Here is a 17,334-nt window from a genome sequence, read left to right as displayed (position 1 = left end):
AAAATTCATTTTTTTTATTTGTCTCCATCGTCCACGAAAACAGCACAGAGAGGCCTATTGCACTGAGGATTTTTTATGAATAGCTAGGAATGCTCATGAATTTCCATAACCCCCATGCCCTTAGATAGGGGTAACATACCCTGATAGGACTTGAACCCTCAACCTTTGGTTTGGCAGGCTAGGACTTTACCCTGCCGCCGCTGAGGCTGGCAAAAATCCAAGTTTCAGGCAAAATTTGGACCATATCTCAAGTAAAATCATAATTGCCTGAATTTTTTGAGGCAGATTTGAAACAATTACATGTATTCAAAATTTTTAAGTTAAATATGAAAGAATATTGCTTTTGGTAATTTTGACTTTTGATGCACTGGTGTACCAATAGTGTGGCCATAATTGAAGGAGCCGAATTTGAACCTTGAAACTCATTGAACCTATTGGTGCTGTCATCTAGTTAGCCCCAGGAACTGAGTAGCCTTAATATGCCACTGTTTTGGTGCCAATGGCAGGAATTGACAAGTTTTTTTAAGAAAACATAAACACTGTCCTTCAATTTAATGAATGCTAGATAACCAAAAACAGATCTGTAAATAGCAATCGTCTACAAGCGATGACCAGCTTGAAAATCATTCGATGCCCTTTGCTCACGTTTCACATTTGAGAATCAACCATTTATTTAAAAGGAAAATTGGAAACTGTTTACCTCGACAAGGAGTCCCGAGAAAATGATGGAATACGCAATACCAGGCAGGGACCTTCTTGTGCTGCAGATGACTTCAGTTGGTGACAAGATGAATGCAAAGTTGGACCCGAAGAGCACAATGATTCCAATCAACACGACGAAGTTGAGCGGAAATGAAGGAGTCGTGGATTGGCGAATGAGACGTGATCCCTCGGAGCACCTGTGCCCCGTGCACTGCAAAGCAAATGCCACCAGTGCCATGAGGAGACCAAACACGGTGAGGGCACTGCACACCACGCCTTCCAGAGTACCTGCACCCTCAAGGGGCTGCGGTCGCACTGGCAGGGTCGAAGCCTTGGCCGCAAACTGCGGCATCTGTCCTGCACACACACGAACGCAAGTTCCGGAGCTGCATTGTGCAGATGGAGCCAACCGACTTCCGTGCCGGAACCTCAACCGGTCCGCGTCAAGGTCTAGCCCTTTGCTGGGTCGCCAGCGACCCACCTTGACCATCTCGCCACCCTGAACGTTCCACACCACCAATTGTCCCAAGCCGTCCTCTTCCAGGGCAGAGCGCATTTCTTCCGCCAGCCTCTCCCTGGCACGATGGCCACACGAAGATATAGAATTTGTGTCGAATCGGTGAGGGCAGTCCTTCTCAAGGAACCTGTGGAGTGTGGTAGCAATTGTGGAGACAGCCTTCACAGTGGCAAGGTACAAAGAGGAGTGCCCTGGTCCTCCGATTGGGTCTAGACCTGAGCACGAAGCGTCCACGCAGTCGGAGAGGGCCGTCTGAGCTTCCATTGTCCACGCACGAGGTAGAGGGGCGGCGAAAGGATTGCGAGATGTTAGGTTGGACATTAGAAGGGACTGGAAGTACTCCTCGAATCCGGGAACTTCCCATTCCTCTTCCCCGACCACGATCGACCCGGCCGATATCTGCTCCGATCCCTTGCCCAAACCCCACCCACGCCCTCCGAGGAACAAGAACCTCTCCCTTAGCCCTCCCTGCTTTCCGACCATGTCCAACAAGGCTTTGGTCTCTTCTGGGGTGTCCAGCAGCAAGGTCACCACTGTTGCAGACTGTGGAAGCTGTTTCAGCATCTGCACGGCCCTCGCAATCTCCTCATCGCCTTTCGAGACTGAATGGGTCGCTCCGATGCAAATCTCACCCTCCATAGCTTTCGCCTTCATCGCTTTCGCCAGCCTCTCTCCCCTGGCGGTGGTGCTGTGCACCAAAGCAACATATTCCCAGTCGAGCTTCTGCATCACCCCGATCAAAGCATCCACTTCTCCCGTCTCATCGACTGAGAGACGGAAGGCATTACTGCTTGCTGACTCATCGGTGTTGGTTGTTCCCTCGACCGCAGTCTCCTGGTCGGCGTATCCAACTATCTCGGGAATACCCTGGGCCTGCAGTAGTGGTGCCAGGGTGTCAGCCGTCTGTGCACCTATGATGAGGGAGGCGAGTGCAGACTCTGGCGTCGCCACTGCCTCCGAGTTGCGCGACAGGAAGGCAAAGAGGCGGTCGTGGGCGCGAGCCGGCTGCGAACAGTAGTCCCACAAAAGGGCTCCAAGTTTGATTCCCGGCAGGATGCTCGTGTTCTTGTTGATCCTCTCCAGGGCGAAGCTGAAGGCAGCGGCCGTCTTGTAGATGGCCAGGGACTTGAAAGTGCCACAGTGGAGGTAGTTGGCACCCTCTTTGTGGATTGGCAGGAAGGCCAGGATGGAGAACCTGCGGTTGGACACCACCTGCAAATAGACAGACAATCTTAGCAGGAAGGAAATTTTCCCTTGAGGCGACCACCCGTGACACATCTGCTGAGGAGACCACTAGAACAGAGGCACCTGACCTCTGAAACTTAATTTTTTTATTTAGTTTCTTTTCATTATTATTTATTATTCATTTCATATTTCATTGCTTATGGCAAATTAACTTTCAGCATCATGCAAACAAAATTTTCAAGCAAAAAAAATAGGCAAAATGGTCAAATCCAGAGGCAAAGCATTTTAAGTCATGAATTATTGAGAGCATCCTGCAACAAGGCAAACCTTACGGCCAATCAGAGGGCTTGGATCAAAGTTTCTGTATTTTCAAAATGGTGCATTTTCAATCTACACAAACATATACATCTACATATGCATCAAACATTACTACATAGTTGATTTGGTTCATAATGGCATCAGCTATCCAGGGTTATAATTTTTTGGCATATTTTTCTCCACTCTGTATAGTAACTCACTATTCGCCGCCTAAAACTAATACTTAAGATCCTGTCAATCAGAGATGAGTGCTCAGACGAGTAGAGGCCGGAAAGACCACCCAGAGAAATGACTGAGTGGTCATACTGAGCTGCAAAATAATGGTCACAGTCAGGGGCCGCATTTAGCAGTCACTTTCAGAATAGGCCAGGGTAAGAGAGCATTCCATCAAAACAATAATCCACTTATAGCGGGAAATTTGAGCATAGAAGGAAAATATTTAACAGAACTTATACTCGGAATATGCTTCTCTACAGATGTGAAGCATGGATAATGACAGCAACAGAGAAATCTGGAGTTGAGGCTTTCGAAATGTGGTGCTACAGAATAACAATGAGGATCAAATCAATCAAGTTAGTAATGAGGAAGTCATAAGGAGAGAAGGTGAGAGGAGAAACCTTATCAAAACCTTAATAAGAAGACAGAACAGCCTTGTAGGCCATATCTTAAGATAGATGATGGCCTGATGAAGGTCATCATTAGGGGACAAGTAGATGGTTTTAACCCTTTCACACTGGACGTCAGGTGGAGCCGACGGGCATTTTCATGTGCATAACACCTGACGTCGGGTATAGCTGTCGCGGATTTTTCAACACAGACGACCAGACGTCGGCACTGGCCGATGCGAGGGAAGGGAAGTGACCACTGAGTTAGCAATAGGGTGGTTTCCTATTATTTTTTTATTGTCTAAATCGAAAGATTATTACTCCTGGAGTACGTGTTTCACGCTTTTAGATTTTTAAATGGCGATATCTATTTTTCGCGATTAAATGAAAAGTGAAAATTTTCAAGCGTGCATAAATGCCACGGCTAAGTATGAATGCTGGGAAAACCCTGCATGACGTCATTTTGGTTCCCTCTATCACCGTGTGAGGTGACCTTGGGGCAAGGATGTGTGTGCCGCTGCGATGCAGGATGCTAGTAGGATACTCCTGCTAGCAGGTAGCGCTTGGCTTAAATAAGGATTATTAATACCCTATCAAACGAAGGAAACTTTCCGACCTTAGGCAGTTTTAATAGGTGATTATTAAGAGATGTTTCCCTGAGCTCTGCGCCTCATGCATGCATTGGTAATGTCAGACGATGTAAAACTCCTATCTACTCGTATAGAAACTAGGTCCCTGTGACGTCATGCGGAGTGGAATCGCATGGGTGCCAATCTGGCCTTTTTCAAATGAGGATAAAATTGACCCTTGCCATTCGTCTAAACCGGTATTTCTAAAACCAAATATGTAATTTGTATATTATGAATACACTAATGGTGGATAATGAATCGCAATCAATGCCATTCGTTTTCTTTAATGAAGGAAACTACCCTATTGTAGGATCCATTCAGGCCCAGCCTGAGACAAAAAATGCTTAAAAAAATGTTAGTAATTCTTTTAGAAGAGCAAATCATTTCAATCAACTTTGTACAATGTTTGGTTGAAAAAAACACTGGTAACGCAATAAGTTGACCGTGGATTCGTGCTAAGATGGGGTTAGAGGGTGTAGTCCAGTGGCTAAGGTAAGGGACGAAATCTGAGGTACAAAAATACCCAGGCAACTCACCCCCAAAAAAGAGCTCCATACAGAGAGGTTGAAAATATTCTTATGCTACTTGAAGCACAAAAACATTTTTCTATTGTAGGTGCCGGCAGGAAAGGGTTAACGGAAAAGTAAGACATCGAATAAAATATAAGGAACAGTTTAGGAAGAGTATGAAAGAGAAGAAATATGCATGCATAAAAAGAGTAGCTGATAGGAGAATTGAGTGGATAGCTGCGTTAAACCAATCTTAGGATTGTTGATGAGTGATGCTGATTGAGGGGGATATTGTACGGCTGTTGCGTTTGAGCCCTGAGCACTCTCAGTCTGCCTGAATGCGCTCACTGTCTTTCTCACCTCCATGAAGTTCTGCTTGTGCGCCATCGTGTGCTTGCCGATGCCGTCGTCCCATTGGCCGTCCTGCCCATCGCAAGAGGCGCACTGCGACATCACCTCCGTGATGGGGATTTCCTTTGTCTTTGAGTTCTCCATCTCGTACGCCTTTGCCTTTGACACGTCGAGATGAACCAGGTCGTTGCCCGAGTCTTCTCTGCTCCCAGCCATTGATGAAGTCATTTCAGGGGGCGATATCGAACCAATGGAAACAATACCCCACACGGCACTGCCAACTTGCCGCACGTTCAATATCTGCAATGCAAAAAACACGCTCAGATGGACCTTACAGTCATCAAGTTTAATGCACACACTATTCAGGTGTTATTTTGCCAAATTTTAGAATTTATTTGATGCATTTTATGCATAAGGTACAAGAGTGCACCTCATAAATAAGAGTTGATAAAAAATATCTCAAAGCATTCAATTATTAATTCACTGAAATGATGATATTTTTTAAACCAAACAAAATTTCCTTCTTACTGCAAATGCAAATTTCATTTGTTACCAGATTATGAATTTCAATATGCAAAGTTCTAAAGCATCCTGCACCTATTACATGAGCCAGTGTAATGCGTGAAATTTTGAAGACATGCAGATAAAAGCCAAGAGTAAAATTTGATGCTTTCCCGGCGAATATATTTGAAAAAGGCTATTTGCAGGCTGAATGAAGGGAGACCACCCGGCTGGAAGCCCAAATAGCCTTTTTCGAAAAGCCAAAAGGTTGACCTCAGCATTATGCATTAGTGAACACTCATATAAAACCAGGAGAAGCAAAGACAATCATGAGGATTCAAGAAACTTAGCCCTTTAATCAAATAGTTCACATTCTATGTGCACAAAACTGTGTAATAACTTACCAGCCACTATAAACAGCATTGAAAAATTAACAGTTTTACAAAGCCTGCCTCATCATGCCAACTGAAAAAGTGTTTCTTTAGAGTTAAGGAATATCATTGTGAACAGCAATTTGATTTTCTTTTCTTTGACCTGCCTCATACCCTTGCAAATTGATTGTTTCTAATTTAGTGTCTGTTGGGCAAAAATCAGTATAATACATTATATAATAATATAATATATCAATATATAATATATCAGTATAGTATACTATAGTAATGGAGTCTATTGATCTCATACATACAAATGTCCTCTTTTTAATGTATACTTTGATAATTGTTTTACTGAAATGATTAAGGATAAGCCTCAGTCTCTCAGATTACCTTCGCTAGTGGTAAAAACCATGTCTTACCTCCATGGCAGCGTGTGAGTTCTCTCCGCTCTGAGTGAAGGCAATGCCGTTGAGTCCAGCGCCCACAAACGCCATCTTGGGAGCGACTTCAAACAGCCTCCTCTTCACTCTACCCACGTCCTTCATCGCCCTGCACAGCCCTGCCAAGTGATCTGCCCAACATAAAGGCAGTTTCATAATATGTAATAATGCCATGCTACGCACTCATGCTCCAATTTAACCAAAGAATTCTGAAAGGGGGCACTCTACCTCCAAAACGGAAAGTGGAACTCTCAAAAAATAATAGATATACATACTTTAATAATAATAATACTTTGCATAAAACTGTATGCAATACTGCATGCATCATATAAATGTACAAAATACTTATGCATACTATTTTGAGTTTTTTTATAAAATTGTGCTGACATTAGCAAAAAAATCTTTAAATATTTCACAGCATTTTTGATAATTGCTTGATGGCCTATTGAGAACCTTAAAACAATTTGACTTCATGTCAATGTTACTGAAGCAATACCTATGCTTTAGGTTATAATCTTAACATTCTTCTTACAGCTGTATAGATTCATTGTAATGAGTCCAGTTATTGTGATAAACTGACAAATGGTATATACATATATGTAATGCTAAAGTGACCGCATCTCAGATCAGTCAGTCTGTGACATTTTGTTGCAGCCAATATGCCCAAATACCCTACATACAGGCACTTAAATTTTCAAACTTCTATCTCTCCTCTGACACTCATACATACCTGGGCATAGTTCCCTATGAACAGACTCCAAAGCATGTGCAATTGAGAAGACAGCATTGATAGTGTTTACCACATATGGATTCTGTAAAGACAAGATAAACATTGTTATGAGTTCAAATATATAAATCTTACAACCTAAAAGTAAAGTGGCATTGAATAAATTTGGAAGGCATTTCAAAGCTTTCCACAACAGATATTCTTAAAATGTGGTTCAAATATTATTTAACTCTACAATCTTTCTAAATGTAATGCTAATAAAAAAAATATTTTTACGGAGTTGATGGTTTGAGGTGTTACTTTGTGGAATTAATTCATAATGAACAAAAATTGAACTTGAATTGAATTAACACTTAAATTAACTCTTGAATTGAATTGAATGAATGAAAATTGAACTGCCTGAGGATGATGCAGTGTGTCGAAACCGCAGTCGTGATCGAATAAATATTTATGTGGAAAAACAAAGTTCAACTTTCATTCATTAGAAATATTTTAACGTTTCATTGAGTTAGTATTGCTCTGAATAGGTAGTCAGAAACTATTTGAATTGCCAAACACTCTCGGAACCACAAAGTTGCTTTACTACAAAAAAGAAATTAAAGGATGGCTGTGGAGGTGAACCTCTTCATTCTCTAAAAGATTTTTACGTGAGGTAATATCCTCAAGCCGGTACAAATCAGCTTTTGCACATGACGCACTTGTTTCACGTGGTAACTGTGGAGGTTCCTGTAAAGACCGCTGTGGCATGCAGCCCCTCGGCAGTGGAAGACACTGGCCCAGAAGTCAGAGAACCAAGGGTTGCGCATGTTGGACGTCACGTTGAGGTCCTTGAAATGCTTCTCGAATTCCTGCACCCAGCCCACTTTGGGTCGCAGTATGAGAGCACCCTGGGCCTGATCCCTGCGCAAAAGAAAAAGAGGGACTTTGAATTGTAATTCCTATTCGAGAATTAGGATTCGGGCTTTTCACAATGGCATAAAATGGATTTATGTACTAAGCAGGAAAAGAATATTCACTTGGTGTGTAAGTAAAGCAAAGCCGCAGATGTTCAACAGCAGAAATATCCACTGGCGTAACTAGCAGTGTACTTTAGGAGGGATGAGATACCTGGGGGGGGGGGGGGGTGCCCCCTCCCCAAGCAATGGGAGGTTTCAGGAAAATTTGTGAAAAATAATATGCCTGGAAATACATTTTACATCACTTCGGCACTTAAAATTTAACTTAAAGCAAATGCAGGCACTGGAAATCAAAATTAGACTAGTTTTAAATGATTTTTTAAATTTTCTCTGATGCTTTGGGGGGGATACATCCCCTCATCCTCCCCCCCCTTCCCCCCCATAGTTACGCCACTGGAAATATCAGTCTCAAATAATAATTTTACCTGTGGTGGGCTAAAAACAGTACATTGCTGCCCTTATTTCAAACAAATTACAGTCATGTGGATTAAACAAGAGAGTAGTAAACCAGTATGGGACTTTCTGTGTGATCGTAAGCAAAAAGGAGTTCTTGATGGAATTCACTCTGTTATAGTTTAAGTTTCTTCATGTGTTCCTAATGATAGCATAATCAATCCCCTTTTGTACATTAACCCTTTTAGTGCTATCCTTCATCCCGGAGTGCAGTCGAAAAATGCGGGGGGTATTTTAATAAAATGTAGCAACTAGGAAAAATAAACATTATATAGTTAATTTTTTAGATATCCGTAAGCGGTTTTTTTAATTAATGAGATTAAATTGGACAATAATCACAACATTTTTGTCCATTTGCTGATACATGTTTTTTTATTTCAATGTCCTCAAATTTAACAACAATAACGTAAAAGCCGATATATCGGCGCGCCGCACTAAAACGATTAAACACATAAATGACCTGCGCTCCTGAATTAACAGTAAAATATGTTTATTGGCAGACGACGCCATCATGTAACACAAAATTAGTGATCACAATGACTTTGAAATTCTATCATTGCAGTTTGCAAAAAATAGAGTTGCTTGGGCAGAAATGGACTTTCTCCAAGGTGCTGCTCACTGTGTATTAACAGAATTACCGTATATCTCCGAATATAGTCCCCCTCTGAATGTAGTCCCCCCTTTACTTTTACCACAGGCATTTTTGGAAAAAAAGGGGGGACTATATTCAGACATATACGGTATGTAAGTGATAAAGGACTACCTGGCAGAAGAGCTGCATTGAATCTTTGGATTTATGACGATGGCCATGTCCTTACCTGTGCTTCTCGAAGACGTCCTCTGCTCCAAGTCCCACCCACGTGATGCCCCCTGGCGCCATCTGTCCTTTGGTCCTCATCTCACGCGCCGTCGTCAGCAGCAGATCCACTTCTCTTGGAGGCAGCAATAGCAGCACGGCCTTGACCCCTTCTGCCCTCAGCCGTTCCACCGTCCTCAGGGCCTCTCTCGTCGCCCTAGTGCCACTCTCGTCCCCTTGTTCTGTCAGGGGCAGCCCTGCCGAGGCGACCATCTTGAGTCCCCGGCCCCTCGCTTCTTTCTCGACCAATCGGAACGCGTCCTCGTACTCGACGCCATCCTCGAGGAAGATGGCGCTGAAAGAGGTCCACTGCAGACGGGAGAGAAGGGCGAGGAGCGCAGAGGCACGGGCTGCATTGCCGGGAGACAGGCGCAGCGGGTAGGGGGCGTGCTTCTTTCGTGTGCGCAACACACTGCCAGTAGCCTCTGGAGCCAGAACGGCTACTCCCAGGGGGGCCAAAATGTCGACAGCTGGTTTGGTCAGCTCAGTTCCACCGGCAGCCACAAAAGCCACCATTCTGGTCGCCATGGAGTTGGATTTGCCAGCACCTGTGGATGCCGTGGGAAAAAAATCCAATATCATCACGAGCCACTAGTTAATTTTAATATAAGCCAGCATTAATTTTAGAATCTGAGTAATTTTAACTCCAATAATTGGAATTAAATTGGATAAAAATATGTTTTACAGAAAATTATTTTGTGATAAATAAATTGGCAACCTATTCTTGGGTCAAGGGTTAACTACGTTAGTTTCCATTAGTACCTCTAGCAATGCCAAAATCAGAGCCTTATAGGAAATACTTACTTTTCTTCTAGAATTTCAGTAAAAATTATCAAAGCCAATGTTTAGATTCAACTTGGTTTCTTTGTTTTTATGTCAACATGTATTCCAATTTAAGCAATATAATTTTTTTAGCAACCCAAATACTGCACAAAAATCATTTATTTTGGAGCAATTTATTATATCATCAAATGTTTACAGTTTCTATCCATTCTTTACATTAACCCAGCCACCCCCTCATCAAAATGCTTGTTCACCATATTTATCTCACTCTTTAATCAACTTAATTTAAGTTTCATTGTAGAGCATTCTGCCACAACATCTCCAGGTTATCATGTTAAATCAGCAGAATTGCAAACAATTAGGACATGAAGTTGAGCTGGAGAACTGATTAATCTTGGCCAAGGAGAAAAATTTGAAAGCAACAGCTTACAGGGAAGCCCTAGTAAAAAAACAGCAGGAATTGCAACTGATACCTATGAAAAATGAGTCATTTCTCTCTGTACTACAGAGAGAGGGCAGGTAGAGAATTCAGCTATTAACTATATGAGAACACATTGGATGAAAATGGATACAGCAGAAACAACATCACGTAAAATTGTGTTAGCAAAGGAGGCACTTGAGCAGAAAGGACCTTATGAGAGGATCATTATGCAAGAGTTCAAAGAAAAGGCTAATGAAGAATCTGACCAGGTGTATAGCACTTTACTGTGTGGAAATGTGGACACTTAGGGAGGAGGATGAGAGAATACTGGAGGTATATGAGCTCTGGGTGTGGAGAAGAATGGAGAAGGTGAAGTGGACGGAGAGGGGGAGGGAAGAGCTTTGTAAGAGGTCAAAGAAAAGGCTAGTGAAGAGGATAGTGACTAATGGTGCGGAAACGTGGACACTTGGGAAGGAGGATGAGAGAAGACAGGAGGAGTTTGAGATGTGGGTGTGAAGAAGAACTGAGAAGGACAGAGAGGAGGAGGAACAACAAAATGTTGGACATGGTGGGTGAGGAGAGGCAGCTTCTAGATGAGATACGGAGGAGACAGAAGGTATGGATGGAGCGAGTAGTTAGCGGGGAGGGGATGTTGAAAACGGTTTTAGAGGGTAGAATGTTGGGTGAACAATGGAGAGGAAGTAACAGAATATGATTTATAGATGTAGAATGAATGGGAAATGAAAGGCCTCGTTGTTAATTTCAGAGGAAACTTCATAGAGGGAGAGGCAGGAGGGGAGACTTTGAGAGTGCTTCATAAATACTCCATTGAAACGTATTTTGATTGGTAAAATACTTTTTAAAAAATATGGAGAAATGAAGAAAGAACACCAATTACTATTTCGTCTAAATGACTGATTCACCAGGGTGAATCTCTAAAAAATGCACGTTATCTACATGCAAAATTAAAAATAAAAGAATAATTTTTGTTAATACGTATAAGAACCAAAATTGTGTCACTGAAGTTTGTCAGTCATACAATCTAATATCATAAGTGGCAGAGATTTTTGGTAATATTTACATTGTTTATTTTAAATTTTACTTAGGTGCTGTCTACGGAAATGATATATGTATGTATATGTCCACGGACACAGCAGAAGAGGAATACAGCGTTTCCTCATGAGTGAAAGTTTGTTTTATTTGTCATTGAACATTCTGTAACTAGTCATAGTTTATTATCATCATGACCATCACCATCTGCCATGTCCGTGGGCTGCAGAGTTCACAAACATGATATCCACAGGCATGACGTCCACGGATATGATGTCCACGGACATGACCATTTACAAGTTATATGTAGTTGGAACTGACAATAAGTTAGGATGCTGTCCTTACTACATTGACCTCACATCTTAAAGAATTATCTCAATTTAAATTAGTAAAATATTTAACTTTTACCAATTTTTAGTTGTCCACGAACATGACTGATGATCTTGGCTCTTTCAAAAAATTGAACTAAATGTTTTTTTCAAGCGTTAAAACATTCACTTAACCAAGTATAAACTCAAACTACCCAATATAGCTGACAATCTCTTTCTCTACACACTGGTTGTTCAGGGCTACCACCATATCCTATGAATAATTCCCCCTTTTTCCTGTGTGTCTTTTAATTTTACAATAAATTTTATGAAATAAAAGCATCCCAGAAAGACTATTTCGATTACAGTAGATTCCGGTTAATTGGGACGTATCAGGACTTGTGCACTTTGCCCCAATTAGATGAACTATCCTGTATATGGGCATAAACAAACGGTGAAATGATAGAAAGAAGACTAAAGAATGTTTATAATGCAACATAAGTTCATTAAACTATTAATCTGATTAATAAATCAGTGAGTTTAGTTAATTTATTATCATTTTTAAGAATTATAACAATTTAGTTAAAAATATGTTTTTCACAGCCTCAGGCGATGCTGAATGAATGTCTTTTACTAACAATAAGTCCTATTAAAGAAAAGTCCTATCCTCTTGTGGATTGTCTAACAACAAGAGCTTTCAAACTAGGGCAAGAATAGGAACATTTGTGAAAAATAAGAGTAGATCAAAGGAGGAAAATTAAAAAAATAGTATTCTGAAAACAAAAAATTTTAATTTCGTTGCGAGTATAGAGTCTATGTCGCCGACTCATGGCCCAATAAAGTGGCATGCTGTCCCAATTAAGCAGAGAATACTCTGGAATATTCCTCTATTGGGTTCTGTTCTTCAAGATCTGCCCCAATTAAGCGGCTGCCCCAAGTAACCGGTGGACCCATTAAACGGAATCTACTGTATTTAAATTGTCGCAACTTGTGTAATGATAGATGTTATAATAATTTATTTATCAAAGGCTGTTAATTAAATAAACACCTCTTCAAAAATCTACGTGGGACTGTCCATGGACATGACAAATAATAGTCCGTGGACACTAAATTTGAGGAATATAATTTTTTTCTTTGCTAATTTGTCACTAAAATTACTAAAAGAGTATACAGAAGAATATGCCAGTTTAGTTTTGATTAAACAGTTTTAGTTTTATTATGGCAGTCCATGGACATTGGTTTTCACGATTATAGGAGAATGACCCACCTGATCTGCCCTTGTCCATTGCTCCACCTTCTGCCTCCCCAATGAGGTTTGCAACATCCCGAGAAGTTTTCTGTGCAGATCCACACGTGTCCATGGCAATGACCTCCAGTCTGACAGATGGTGGCAGTAGGGATCCATTCTTGTTGGCTTGTTCCACGGCCCACAGCAAGGCCTCCAGTTGCAGCATGCCATCGGTGCTCACCTTAATTCGTTTGTTGGATGTTTATGAGACTTATATGTAAAGTCGGCTTGTCAAAATGACTTAAGATACATACATCACATTCAGTTTTTCATGGGAAACTCTTTGAATGTATTACAATGTTTATCACTATGTGGATGATTTAAAAAAATGTATTCTTGAATGTAATATCACAGAGTAAGTGAATAGAGAGAGAACAGAGGGCTATAAAGTGATAATCACTCAATGCGCATTAGACTATGTTCTAAATAAGTTAATTTAGTCACTCAGTAGTAAACAATTGTATAATTACTTAAGTAGGCATATTATATTTATGCTGGGATTGTTTTCTGCTGGATTGCAAGAATTTTTAATGGTCAGTGAATTTGGCTGAGCTACAGGGAAATCAACAAGGAGAAGAAAGAAAGGAAAAACAACTGGTCCCGCTTGACGCTCTGCAATTATGTAACTGCAAATATAACTCCAGGATTAAAGGAAAGTACAGCCTTTTCAGCTTTCCAAAATATTCATTCAAGTAAATATTTTGCATAAATACTGACTTATCATACTTTAATTAGTTATTTGGAAAAAATCATATTTCTTCAATGTCTATTTCTGCTAGAGCCAGGAAATTATAAGATCAAATGCATTTACTAGTACATACTTATGATTCAAGTCGCGTTGTGCAACAAATGTGTAATTCATTACGGTACACACAAAATGGGTAGATATGTACACATAAATAGATTTGATACCTATAAATAAAGGTATCACTTTATCTGAGACATATGCTAGCCTCAATTACGACGGGATTGATTGCTAAGTATGGTTATTCAAGAGAGCATAATCTCAAATTGATCGTACCTCTCCGCTGCACTCAAGGGGCCTGGGTGACGGTTCATGGACTCCGAGTGATGCTGCCAAGTAGAATGTCTCGCTGTTGTGGACCCTGGCATCTGTCGTGGTGGTCATCCTGTCCATGGAGCGGTGCCTGCACCTCTGACAGTGCTTGGCACATTGGGATGCCAGCGTGGACACCTGGAGCTCATCCCCCGAGTCCTTATAAGCCACCATGTTCGTCAGGGTTTTCAGTTGCTGTTGCTGGAAGAGGCCAACCTGGAAGATGCGTGTGACCAATCAGATTCAGGGTGTTTGCCTATATGCATAGGCGGATCCAGGGGGGGGGGCACGGGGGCACGTGCCCCCCCCAGACCCTTAAAAATATGCTAGATTTTTAATACGGTCCCATTATCATTTCGTTCGTTTTGTATGACGAAGTATCCTTGTGCCCCCCCCTGAACAAAATCCTGGATACGGCCTTGCTTGTGCCCCTCCCAGAAAGAAATCCTGGATCCGCCCCTGCCTATATGTAGTGGGATCATGTAGATCCTTGTTTCAGGTGGTGAAAACCCTTTAAAGCCAAAAGGTTTTTGATGCAAGCCCGAGGAAACCCTCTACAGCACTTTAGTACACATATTTTCTGATTTCCTTGGTGTTTGGTATTGAATCAATCCAGGGATGCCGACTTACATAATATATTGGGGGGGGGGGGGGGGGGGGGGGAAACTGGGAATCTTGCCCTGGGGAAGTTTATAAGTAGTGAGTTTTAAGTTTTTTAAGCATTTTAGAAGAGTCATTTGATCAACATTAGAACTGTGATACCTCGAATCTTGATATCTGGACACTCCGGGGAAAATCGACAAGCCTGACACATTTTTTCCTCACACCCATAACGAATTTTTGAGGGGGTTCGGGCCCCCTCAGACCCCATGGAGTCGGTGCCACTGAATCAATCAGTAAGTTATAGAAAGAAAACTTGACTAAGTCATGGTGAAATTATTGTCATATAGACTAGGCTCCTACCAAAAACTTGGACTCTATTGTATAAATTTCCACCAATCCGTGAACTTAAGACCAAGCAGCATCACAAGAAATGGGTTGGGAGGGCATTACAAGAATCTTCTACGTGCCATGCCCCTTCTTGTGAAAGTGACTATCTTGGCCTCCTTCGCACCTTTTCCACACAAGACTTGGTATCTGGCTGTAGGGTATCACCACTTACACTCTCGTAGTAGACATTGCCCAGCGACCGGCTGCGTCCACGTGGACCCCTCCTGAAGTTGGATATCTCAATGGGAACGTTGCCATAGCCTCCTGCTGTCAGTCGGAACTCTTCCCCTGATGTCATTCCGTCTGCTTTCTCTGATGTCGAGTATCGTAGGTAGGCATTCACTGCCCTGTTGACGTCCGTCCTGTAATGAGAAACAATTTATCAAATCAATCATTTTGACAAAATTAGGTGCGCATTTAATTTCTGCTTATACTAAATTTTAATCTCTGGAAAATCTGTCCTTTCTCCAATAGATCACATAGCTCAGGAAATGTAATTGATCTGCAGGAAAGGAGAGCATTCTCTTGAGTTGTCCATCCCAAACGAAAATTTAGAATTTTCTTCCTGAAAAGCAACTCAGTGGCTATGTAGAAATATTTTCATACGTACATAGTTGTGTATGATGACATGGATACTTTTGAGGAATATGTATAGAGATGTAATATTGAATTAAGTGTTTGAGTTATTGCTACTTGTACCTATCTAATAATGATTACAGTACACTCCTGATTATCCGCGCTAATGACGGGGAGAGACGGCACGAATAATCGGAAAACACGGATAGGCCGTGGCTGTGTGATCACGGATATGGAAAAGTGGTTTGCACGAATGCTTCAAAACCACTGCTCGACCTCAAAAACTACCCTGTCATGCACCATGCCGTGTAGTCACGTCTCACACAAGTTGCACGGGTTGCAACTGCTGTGCGACGTGTTTCCGTGATCAAGGACCGCGGTCGCACACTACGAGGCTTGGAAAACAGAAATACGGTACTCCCATGAATGCAGCCAGTGCGCGATCACTTCCGTTTTACGAATGGGATTCTAACGGAAATAATAAGTCCGGTGTAGCATTTACTGTAGTAATTCCGATAATTAGATACAGTAATTCCGATAATTTTGTGTCTGATTTTATTTTTTTATGAAGATCCCGGAAAATATTGACCGAGAGTGAAATTCATGCATGGATAATCTGCAACACGAACAAACCGCAGCCGGATAATCGGGAGTCCGCTGTACTTCAAAAATTTTATTAGAATATTATGCATCTGATCAATTATGTATATTATTTTTCATATTCCCTCCTCGTAAAGTTGAATGGGTTTATTGTGTCAATAATGAACATGAATATGAGTAGAGTCTGTGCTGGATTGGGAATTTTGAAATGCTGCATGTTTACTCTATTTTGTTAATCTCACCTGTCGTTCTTGGAGGACGAGGGACATAGGCTGTCCATGCTGGGCTTGGAAGTTGGGCAAAGCTCCTTCCTCGCCCTCAAGGCAGCTGCACCAATTGCGTACACGGCTTGCACTGTGTTTGCGTCCGCTGGACGGCCTCCCTCCAGCACCCTTCGGCAAACTGGATCCGCACACTGAAGGGACTGAGGGAGGAATGGGAGATTAAGACGTTTGAAACTGAATTACCATTAGACTAGACTGATGCAATAATATGATAGTCTATCGGCATACTCAGAGGAGGCCATGATAGGAGAACAACAAAAGTTTGGACATGGTGGGTGAGGAGAGGTGCCTTGCAGTTGAGATGCGGAGGAGATAGAAGGTATGGATGGAGCATGTGCTCTGCGAGGAGGAGATGTTGAAAACAGCATTAGAGGGTAGAATGTTAGGTAAACAAGGGAGAGGAAGGAAAAGAATAGGATTTATAGATATATAATGAAAGGGAGTAGGCCTTGTTATGAATTGAAGAGTGAAGTTCACAAAGCGAGGGGAGGCTGCCAGAAAGCCTCTTAAATACTCCATACGAACGTACCTTAATTGGTAGAAAACTTTAATACCTAATAAAAATTAGAATGAAGGCATGAAAGATACACCATTTATGAGGCATTATCCTTACTTCTCTAACGTAGCGCTGAAGCCATGGATTCTCAGTCTCACTTCTCCCAGAGGGCCTCACTCTTCGAAGATGCTGCAGGAATTCACGAACAGGGCGGTGCTGTGGGCTGTGAACAGGAGAGGCACTGGTCATTATACATTTCAAAAGCGGAGGCTAAACAATACCTAATTTGCATAATTGTGTTTTAATAATTGCATTAGGAATACATATTTTCTTAGGAACAGTCGCTTTTGATGAAAGG

General features: G+C 41.7%; 1 protein-coding gene across 1 annotated transcript in view; it reads right to left on the bottom strand.

The window, feature by feature from the left end:
* Positions 1 to 17,334, bottom strand: part of LOC124168988 — a 153,578-nt gene that overhangs the window by 14,279 nt on the left and 121,965 nt on the right. Inside the window, exons 10-20 of the mRNA XM_046547417.1 lie at positions 17,094 to 17,199; positions 16,439 to 16,620; positions 15,193 to 15,382; positions 13,995 to 14,246; positions 12,953 to 13,154; positions 9,086 to 9,671; positions 7,557 to 7,758; positions 6,862 to 6,943; positions 6,111 to 6,262; positions 4,826 to 5,116; positions 701 to 2,431 (exon numbers count right to left, since the gene is read on the bottom strand). Coding sequence (XP_046403373.1) covers positions 701 to 2,431; positions 4,826 to 5,116; positions 6,111 to 6,262; positions 6,862 to 6,943; positions 7,557 to 7,758; positions 9,086 to 9,671; positions 12,953 to 13,154; positions 13,995 to 14,246; positions 15,193 to 15,382; positions 16,439 to 16,620; positions 17,094 to 17,199 — 3,976 coding nt within the window. The remainder of the gene's footprint in view (positions 1 to 700; positions 2,432 to 4,825; positions 5,117 to 6,110; positions 6,263 to 6,861; positions 6,944 to 7,556; positions 7,759 to 9,085; positions 9,672 to 12,952; positions 13,155 to 13,994; positions 14,247 to 15,192; positions 15,383 to 16,438; positions 16,621 to 17,093; positions 17,200 to 17,334) is intronic.

This window comes from Ischnura elegans, chromosome 12 (assembly GCF_921293095.1).
Source record: "Ischnura elegans chromosome 12, ioIscEleg1.1, whole genome shotgun sequence".
Classification (NCBI taxonomy): domain Eukaryota; kingdom Metazoa; phylum Arthropoda; class Insecta; order Odonata; family Coenagrionidae; genus Ischnura; species Ischnura elegans.
The sequence above is the reverse complement of the archived record's forward strand: the minus strand, read 5'-3'. Positions and strand labels throughout refer to the sequence as shown.